The 9,744-nt window shown below is 54.6% G+C and overlaps 1 protein-coding gene across 1 annotated transcript; it reads left to right on the top strand.

The window, feature by feature from the left end:
* Positions 1-2,202: 2,202 nt before the first annotated feature.
* Positions 2,203-8,943, top strand: LOC107316354 (scavenger receptor cysteine-rich type 1 protein M130-like; the record flags this gene model as incomplete). The annotated part of the gene is given in 14 exon segments (XM_015867684.2): positions 2,203-2,539; positions 3,517-3,822; positions 4,006-4,320; positions 4,465-4,782; positions 4,864-5,178; positions 5,464-5,778; positions 6,195-6,251; positions 6,339-6,581; positions 6,584-6,644; positions 6,821-6,857; positions 7,135-7,264; positions 7,923-8,018; positions 8,185-8,337; positions 8,572-8,943. Coding segments are annotated over 14 exon segments (2,940 nt in total), but the record flags the coding sequence as incomplete, so codon positions are not given.
* Between the last annotated feature and the right edge of the window lie 801 nt (positions 8,944-9,744).

Here is a 9,744-nt window from a genome sequence, read left to right as displayed (position 1 = left end):
TCTGCATGTGATACTTGTACTACACTTGTAGTGCAACAAAGGGAAGGGTCTGGAGTCTCCAGATGATGAATTCAGCTGGTTTGTTCAGCTTTAAGGAGGCTGAGGTGTGACCTCATCACAGCTTTCTCCTAAGCGGGAGCGAAGGGAGAGATGCTGATCTGCTCTCACTACTGACCACTGATGGGACTCAAGGGAACACCATGAAGCAGCACCAGCGGGGGAGTTCAGGTTAGATATCAATAAAAAGTTACTCACCAGAAGGTGGTTGGGAAGTGGAACAGCCTCCCCAGCAATGCGGTCATGGCATCAAACCTGACAGAGTTCAGGAAACATATATGCTCTTAGGCATAAGGTTTATTTTTTAGGTAGGCCTCTGTGGAGCATTGAGTTGGACTTGATGTTCATTGGGGGTGCCTTCCAACTCAGGATGTTCTATGGTTCTACGACTCTGTGTTGCCTTTAGACCTGGAAGTGTTTAGGTATAAAAATTTATACTTTTATATACAATGCAAAAATATATATGCAAAATGTACAGTGTAATGTATATATATGGTTGCTTAAATATATACATGAATGTGTATTTTATGAATAGATATACAATCTGGTAACGATACATATGTAGATAGGTTGCTCTGAAAGTAATACTTACTATTTATTTCCTTGGAATCTACAACAGCTACAAAGGACAGAATAGCATTAATTGACAGAGCACGTTCTCAGCAACAGAGTGCTATTTTTCAGCACAATCACAACCATTATCTCTGCATTTTCACCAGAGATGAGCAAGAGTCTGCATGCTGCACTCATAAAAGTGCGCTAGAGGAGGTGACTCACTGTTGCTGTCATCACTGATGAAACACACCACGTACTGCCTCACTGTGGTCACCTCCCCTGCTTGGTCTCTATAAATATATACATGTATATATATATATATATAGAGAGAGAGAGAGAGAGATTAAATAGGTAGAAATAAAAACAGGTATTAAATGGGTAAAACATTATTTACCTTCCTTCCTCTCGCCTTTACCCTTTCCTTTCCCCTTCATCTTCCCCTTCTCTTGACATCAAAAATGAAGGACCCTGCCATGAAGACTCATTTGATGTGGTCGTGGTGGAAGTGGTTCAGGGGCACTGCAGGGATGCACCTGGGCACAGGGCTAAGAAGAAACCACTGTCTTCCTGCCTGCTCAGGATGTGACATCAGCTGTGGTTTATCAACCTGCAGTGTATGTCAGGCTCTGGCTTCCAACACATCACAGGTAATAATGGCCCTGGATGACACACCAAGAGCCAAGGATGCCTCTGAGTCTATAGGCTGCACGTCTGCTGCCAGGACAGGACCTGTCCCAGCTCCCACTCCTGGCAGGAACCCTCAGTGGGGCTCTCCATGGAGGGACAGGCAAGCCAGCACTCTCAGGACTGGTCTCTGGGCCTGACCAAGGTCCTTTCTGGTGCTCCCATGGTAGCAAGGCAAGGACTGATCCCTTCCCATCTCGATGCAGCCCTTGTTCAGTCCTGTCCTCATGGTTCCTGCAGCATGTGGGTGTTTGGACTGTCACATCTTGAGCTGTTGAACTTTCCTTCTCAAGAGATGCTCAGTGTTCCTGCAGGGTGCAAAATTGACAGATCCACCTTCCCCACAGCCAGAGCTGTCCCACGTTGGTGCCCACCAGAACAAAGTGACACCCACAGTGGCCCCAGTCCCTCATATATGGTCATAAACAGCACTGGAGGAGTTCATTGGAGAGCTGAGTAGCGTCAGAGGGGAGATTACCGCCGATAATGTCTAAAAAGGTGCCTGCCGCTTCAATTGGCTGCTGCTGCTTCTGGGCAAGTATTTGTAGATATATATTGCTCTGTTGTTGTGAGAGTTCCCAGGAGACCCCCGGGAGCTATAGCAGGGAGTGGAGCACAGCAAGGCTGTGCCAGAGGACAGGAGGCTCAAGATGGGGACCGCGGTACTCCTGTCACTTCAGGTGCTGTGGTTACTGCTCTTTGTGCAGCCATGCAGAGGTATGTTATTGTTCCCTTATCCCACAGTCCAGGGGAAGCAGGCACCAATGGGGTCACTGGGGTCTCTCTGGGAAGCGTCTTCCCAGGGTCAGACAACAGGAGAAAGGGTTCCAACCGCAGGGCCTGTGAGTACGGCTGAGCAGGGCAGAACCCAAACCCATAGTGCGGGGCTCAACACACTCCTGATGAATCCCTTTGTTACTGTTCAAAGGGGCTGCAGAGGTGAGGCTGGTAAATGGCAACACGCGATGTGCCGGGAGAGTGGAGGTGAAATACAACAATGAGTGGGGGACAGTATGTGACGACTTCTGGGACATGAAGGATGCTGCAGTGGTTTGCAAGCAGCTGAGCTGCGGGTCTGCTATAGAAGCTCTTCACTATGCACACTTTGGGGCAGGATCTGGCCCCATTTGGATGGATGATCTTAGATGTTATGGCTCTGAGGCTGCACTGTCTAATTGCACACACACGGGAGGGTATCAACAGAACTGCTTTCATTATGAGGACGCCGGAGTTATATGTTCAGGTAAGGGACTAGCCTGTTTTCCACCTCTGTGGCCACTTCAGGTGAATCAATGAGCAGGTGCCATAGAATGCCTGGTGTACACTTATGGTGATGAGCTGAGACTGTCAATTGCGGGTCCCTGTGGAAGGCCCACTGTGAGTCCCAGTGAACTGGCATCCTCTCTGGCCCTGAGGTAGCTCAGCCCACCCTTGGTTGGTGCCTGGGGTGAGGAGATGAATCCCCTACATCCCCATCATAGTGACTGCTGGTTCCCATCTGTCTCCTCCTGATCACCCAGGACAATGAGAGCAATTAAAGTGGCCACATAAGTCCCTGAGAAGGGTATGAGGTGGCTGGAAAGGTTTGGATTGTGCTCTAGCAGGCACAGATCTCCTGGCCAAGGCAAAGGAGCTGCTTAGAGGTGAGCTCTCGGACCACTCTCCTACCCTCTTCCTGACCACTGGCTGGGGACACATGCAACCAGCACTGCATTCTGGCCCTGGATGAGGACCCCTCCCCAGGCAGGCAGTGGAGCAGGGGCTGATGCCGACGCTGACTGCAGGAACAACCAAACCACAATTTGGACACTTGTGGCGTTCCATCCAATAGCAATGCCACAGCAGCCCAAGGCATCTGGGAATGGAGAACTTTTCTGGCAGCTACAGGGGGTTCTTTTGCCTTGCCAGAGACTGGCAGAGCAGACCAGGCTGAAATACCCACAGTTTCTGGGCACATTACCCACATGCTGTGGTCACTGCAGTGCTGGGGGGTAGGATCAGGCAGAGCAGGGGGTCCAGGACAGGAGAAGTTTGCCTGAGCAGTGCCTGTGGCTGTGGGCTTTGGAGAGGAAGAAGTCCACAGGTGCAGGACTGGGTTCTGAGGAGCAGCAGGGACTCCCTGGGATGGCTGTGGGGCTCTGCACATGGCAGCCTTGGAGATGAGGTGGGACATAAGGATGGAAGTGCCAGAGAGCTCACAAGTGTCTTTGGTTGCCCCAGGACTTGTTCGGCTTGTTGGAGACAGTGACTGCTCAGGTCACGTGGAGATCCATGATGGAAAACAGTGGAAATCTGTCTGTGACTCACACTTTGGTCCGAAAGCTGCTGATGTTGTCTGCAGGGATTTGCTGTGTGGCAAAGCCCTGCTGTTGCCCAGAGAAACTCCTCTGGATGAAGAAGTCAGTCCCATCTGTGACAGAGATCTGCAGGAGGTGATGAATCCCTCTGTCCTCATCTCCTGCCTCAAGAAATCCTCTGCCAGCCAGGCCTGCACCCACCCAAATGGCACTCATGTCACCTGCACAAGTGAGAACTCAGGGTGGGGTTGAACGTGGGGTTGTGCTGGGGATAGGGATGGGGTGTGAGAAGTGAATGAATGTGGTGGTCTTACCACTCTGAAGTAGTGCAGAAGGAGAAGGGCACAGTGTCCCTTTGGCTTCTGAAGGTCCTGAGAAAGCCAGAGCACAAACCCTCCTCTTCTGTTCCCAGAGTACACAGGGTTCAGGCTGGCAAACAACAGCACGGTGTGTGCAGGCAGGGTGGAGGTCCAGGTGATGGGGACCTGGGGCACCCTCTGTGCCTCGCGCTGGGACCTCTTGGACGCCCACGTTCTCTGCCGTCAACTCGGCTGCGGGTTTGCAGAGGCCATTCCTAAAGGAGGGCATTTTGGGAGAGGAACCGGCCCCGTCTGGAGTGAATCGTTCCATTGCGATGGGAGTGAAGCCCACCTGGCTCAGTGTCCAGTGACTGTCCTGGGGGCCTCACTGTGCTCTCATGAGGATGATGCTGCTGTCATTTGCTCAGGTGTGTGCGAGAAAAAAAGCTGCGCTAAATCCATTGGCCCCCATGTGCCCCAGTCACCCAAGGCTGGGGATGTCACGGCAGCACTAGGCAGGAGCTCCCCCTGGAGAAGCCCTTCAGGGTGCCAGGCTCCTCTGCTCTCTGCAGGCCTCGCTCACCCCATGTCCCTGCGGCTGGTGGGCGGAGGGAGCCGTTGCGATGGGCGCGTGGAGATCTTCTGGCACGGGACATGGGGCAGAGTCCTGGATGACCAGTGGGACATGGAGGAAGCCAGAGTGGTGTGCCGGCAGCTGCGCTGTGGAGAGGCGGAGGGAGCCTACATCCCGCTGAGGGCCCAGCGAGGGACAGGCCCCGTGGGGCTGCGCGGGGTGCGGTGTGCAGGCCACGAGCCCAGCCTGAGCCTCTGCAACACCTCCCTGCCCGAGGACACAGGCATCATGGAGGACGTGGGGGCCGTGTGCCGGGGTGAGTAGCACTGCACATCGCACGGGCACAGCAGTGGACAGGCAGGCGGCCTCTGATGGCCGGGGCTTCTCCCCACTGCAGGGAGCCGGCGGGTCCGGCTGGTGGACGGGGCCGGGCGCTGTGCGGGGAGAGTGGAGATCTACTACCAGGGCAAATGGGGCACGGTCTGCGACGACGCCTGGGACTTGGCCGACGCCGACGTCGTTTGCCGCCAGCTGAGCTGTGGACGGGCTGTGGAGGTTGCTGGCTCTGCCCGGTTTGGGGAGGGCTCCGGGCAGATCTGGCTGGATGGAGTAAACTGCTCCGGGACTGAAGCTGCTCTGTGGGACTGTCACGCCCAGGCCTGGGGACAGCATGACTGCGGGCACAAGGAGGACGCGGGAGTCGTCTGCTCAGGTCTGTGCTGGGAGCAGAGCTGCTGGCCCTGGGGAGGGGAGGATGGGGAGAGCAGAGCATGCAACTGGGGCCTCTGTCCCTGGGAATGTCTGCATGCAGACATACTGCTTGGCCTCCCCAGCGAGTGGGGAGTGAGGGGGTGCACATCTAGGACCTCTCCATCCTCAGCTGCAAAGGGGATTTATTGGCCATGCTTCTGAGAGTGTAGGGAGCCCAAGAGTGCACAGGAACCTCTGCTTGCAGAGCTGGACCAGCCTGTTTGTCCTGGGTCTTTCTTCCTCACAGAGTTCATGGCCCTAAGGCTGGAGAACAGTGATGGCTGCTCCGGGCGCCTGCAGGTTTTCTATAACGGAACGTGGGGGAGTGTTTGCTCCAACTCGATGACTGTTGACACGGTGCCGTTGGTGTGCAAGCAGCTGGGCTGTGGGGACAGCGGGACCCTGGAAATGAGCTCACGCTACGATAAGCTTTCTGGCATTGCATGGCTGGATCGCATCGAGTGTGGGAAGAGCAGTAGATCCTTCTGGCAGTGTCCTTCTGCACCTTGGGACCCACAGTCGTGTGATGACCTGCGAGACGTGACCAATATCACCTGCAGTGGTAACTATGAGCCTCATTGGCACCAGTGCCACCCCAGCTCCTGCTACCTACAGTCCAGCACAGAGAAAGAGCCTGGGGGGGCTTTTTCTGCCCATGCCAATCCCTTCTGCTACTGGTGGCAAATAGGCCACTTTAGCTGTCAGAGCCACAATTGCTCATTAGCAATGCCCAGGGGAAGCAGAGGCAGCTCCAGGGGAGGTCTCAGAAGAGACCAGGCAGGTTATGAGGAGATTCCCCTCCTGCTGCTCTGTGGTTTGGGCACTCTGTGAGGATGGGTCCCTTTGCAGTGCCATGTATGTTTTTTCTGTGACTGGGGTTCAGCTGCTGCTGTGACCACAGTGAGGTGTAAGACAAGCCCAGCTCTGCTCTCTTCTGCACAACCCTCAACCCCTTCACTACAACATTTGTTTCTGCAGGGAGACAGCCAGAAAGGCCTCTGGTGTCAGTATGCCCCAACTCCACCACATGCACAGGTAAGAACAGCTTCTCCACATGGCTTCTAGCCTGGCAACGCTGTCCCGACTGTGCTGGTGCCACACGGGAAGATTCTGCATCTGCAGACAGGGAGAAGATCCGTGCAGTGGGAGGCAAGGACAGATGCTCAGGCAGAGTGGAGGTCTGGCACCACGGCTCCTGGGGGACAGTGTGTGATGACTCATGGGACATGCAGGATGCTGAGGTGGTGTGCCGGCAGCTGGGCTGTGGCCCTGCAGTGTCTGCCCCAGGTGAGGCTGCATTTGGGAAGGGTACAGGATTCATCTGGCTTGAGCAAGTGGAATGCAGAGGGACGGAGCTGTCGCTGCAGACTGCTGGGCCCGACCTGGAGACAGCGGTGTCTGCCAGCATAAGGAAGATGTTGGAGTGCAGTGCTTAGGTGAGTGATGCAGGTCCTGAGCAGACCAGAGCAAGGCCCTGGACACTGTCCCCAGACACCCTGCCAGCCCTGCAGGAGGGACAGTTCAGTGGCACTTGCTGGAGACGTGTGCCAGAGGTTTCCCTATTACTGTACACACTCCCTCTTCTCTGCTCTTCTCCTCTTCAGCTTCACCCAGGATGACAGCATTACCCCCCACAAGCAGGTAAGGCGTCCCATTCCTGGGACTGGGCCATGCTGTGACCCACACAGCCCAGCGGGATAAGTCACTTTATCAGGGTGTGAAATGCCAGGAAGAGCTGCAAGGCTGTTAGGGATGGGGAGGGGCTGTAATGTACCCAGAGGATGGGAGCTGCTGCATCACCCGGCCCTTGGCACCCCAACACCCTGCTGCCCTTGATGACTGGGGGTAAGGGCTGGGATGTACTGTCCCTTTTCTCTCCAAACCATGGTGCATCCACTGCCATGTTCCTTCCCTGCAGATTTCCCGGGGTCATCCAACTGACAGAGGGAAAGCCGCCGTGCCTGTTGTCATTTGCATTATCCTGGGGGCTCTTCTCTGCCTGCTCCTGGCCCTCCTGGCTGGGCAAACTGTCAAGGCACAGCGCAGAGGTAGGTCCTGTCCCAGTAATTTTGGAGGAGATGCCTCCTGATCGGGCTGGCAGTGATGGGGAGTGTCACCAAGGAGCATGGGTAAAGTTTGGGGATGGGAGCGTGCGCTGCTTCTTGTCCCACACCACTCCACTGACAGCCTGGACACTGGGCCCCAAGCAAGCAAGAGGTGGGAGAACCCAGAAGCAGTGGGAGTTAATGCTGGGGCAAGGGAAGAAATAACAAAGCAACACTGGTAGGATGGGAGTAGAGAGGAGACAGACAAAGATGTTCCACTGTCTGCACTATGGCAGCAGTGGAGGGGGCTCTGGGGCAGAGAAGGTGCCAGGAGGAACATGGGATACAGTCAATCGCTCTGTTGTCAGGCTACTGTGTTGTGTTGGGCACAGCCATGCTATGGACCTGAGGGGCAGAGAGAGGTCAGCTCCAGGGTCAGCAGTGGGATCTAACATAGAGGCCAAAAAAGCATGAAGGTTGTCTGTGACAGGTTGGTGTGAGGCTAATGCTATCGCACACCAGGTTGTTATTCTCAAAGGGGATGTGGCAGCGGTGCCCAAACAGGCAGCCCTGGGCTGATCCCAGGAGCAGGGTGTGGGGAGAAAAGCAGAGTCCCATCCCTTTCTACCCATTCCCAGGACAGACCTGTCTTTGTCCTCAGGCTCCAGGAGAACTGAGGAGCCCTTCCCTGAGGTTGTGTATGAGGAGATCGGATACAGCTCTGCATGGGAGAAGCAGACAACGTTTGATCACTCAGGTGAGTGCAGGCCCTTTGAGGGCACATCTGCATGGACCTTTCCCTTTCCCTTGGCCCCATCTGCCCCTGCCAACACCAGTCTTTCAGCTCCACCACCTGCACATTCCCCGTCTTGCACTTCATGGAATGTTACTTCTCACTGCCACCAGATCCCTTCTCCTTCTAGACATTGCTATTGTGCCCAGAGATGATCCAGAAGAAGGCTATGATGATGCCAAGGAGGTTTCTGAACCTGGGAATGATCCTGACTCTGGGCAGGGTCACTCTGAAGTGCCCAGGACACAAAAGGAGGAAGAGGAGCCAATGGATGCAGTCAGAGGTAAGAAGGAAATGAATTGCAGCTCTGCTAGTTACCACATACCGTTCCCTGTCTTAGGTGAATTGCTGCAGTACCATGAGCCCAGCCTTTTATGATGGGGAACCTGCCCAAGGAGATTTCCTTAGGGGAAATGGGTCTTGGACATGGCCAGTGAGAAAAAGGAAGGAATGAGATGGACAGCCCTGAAGGGGTATCCTATGGAACAAACCACAGTACTTGTCTTACTGCTTGCAGGGATGAGTCTGCACTCCCAGAGAAATACTGGAGGCTCTGGAGCAGGTGGAGATACCTTGTCCTTGTTCCTGAGGAGCACGGGCTATGATGATGTTGAAGAGGTGTCTCTGGCACATCCCCATGGGGATATGAGCACTGTGAAACTAGAGTGGGACACAAAAGGATCCCTGAGCCCCGAGCAAGGAGAACCCATCTCTGCCATGAGCCCGAGTGCAGTTGCAAGGGAAGAGAAGCTGGTGCTGCTTAGAGAGCTGTGAGGTCCCCTTTCCCATGGGCAGCAGTAGTGTGGCATTTCCTCTTGTGTTAGTACCCTGCTTTTACATCGCGTCTGTATTTGTTCTTATTAAAACCCTTTGGAAGTTTTGATCCAGAGCTGGTGCTTCACTGCCCATGTGTCGGTTGGATCTTTGGGGCTGGTCAAGGGAAGCAGAGCACAAAGACACAGTGATGGGGAAGGGGTTTTTTGTGGGGATAGTGGTACTGGGTTCAAGCTCTGGGGCTGAAAGCATGTGGTGCATGGGGACTATTCCTGCTCACAGAGACGTTTCCATCGCTCCTACCAGAAGCAGAGTTTCAAGCCAAAGCAGCTGTCTACAAGGTCTTATGGTGCTCCTCTGAGGGAGGGTCCTCCTGCTGCCTTTGACTTTTAGGAGGGGGAGAACATTCCCTTATTGTTGTGGGAGACAGAGGAGGGAAAATCCTCTTGGGAGGAGATGTAAGCTGCAGCCTAAGACCATTGTCCAGCCCCTGTTCTGGAGAAGGTTCCATCCCAGAACTTGGCCAGATTTCCATGGAAGAGATTTTGTGCTCCTCTCCTGAAGCAGGCACTGCTAGAAACTGAGCCAGGGTCCTTTCTTCTTGGTCAAGGATTTCACCTGCCACAGAACAGATGAGCAGAGAAACCTCTGCCTTGGGAGCTAAGCAGGGAGAAGTGTTTGACACTTGGGTAGGACCCAAACTACCATCCCTGCTCCTGCTGCCAGGTCTCCACATGTTCCTTTGCTGCAGTCTGGAAAGTGCCTTAGATGTCTGTGGCAGGGCTCCCTGCAGGGAACAGCCACAACTCTTCAGTACTGCATCAGCATCTGGCCCTCAAGCAGCAGAGGGTCTGAGGCAGCTGTCTCCAGCACTTCCTCCCACAGCATCATTGCCCTGTGTCCTGCTGTGAGACCC

The sequence above is a fragment of the Coturnix japonica genome, chromosome 7, assembly GCF_001577835.2.
Source record: "Coturnix japonica isolate 7356 chromosome 7, Coturnix japonica 2.1, whole genome shotgun sequence".
In the NCBI taxonomy this organism is placed as follows: domain Eukaryota; kingdom Metazoa; phylum Chordata; class Aves; order Galliformes; family Phasianidae; genus Coturnix; species Coturnix japonica.
Note: the sequence above shows the minus strand (reverse complement) of the source record. Positions and strands in the feature narration are given on the sequence as shown.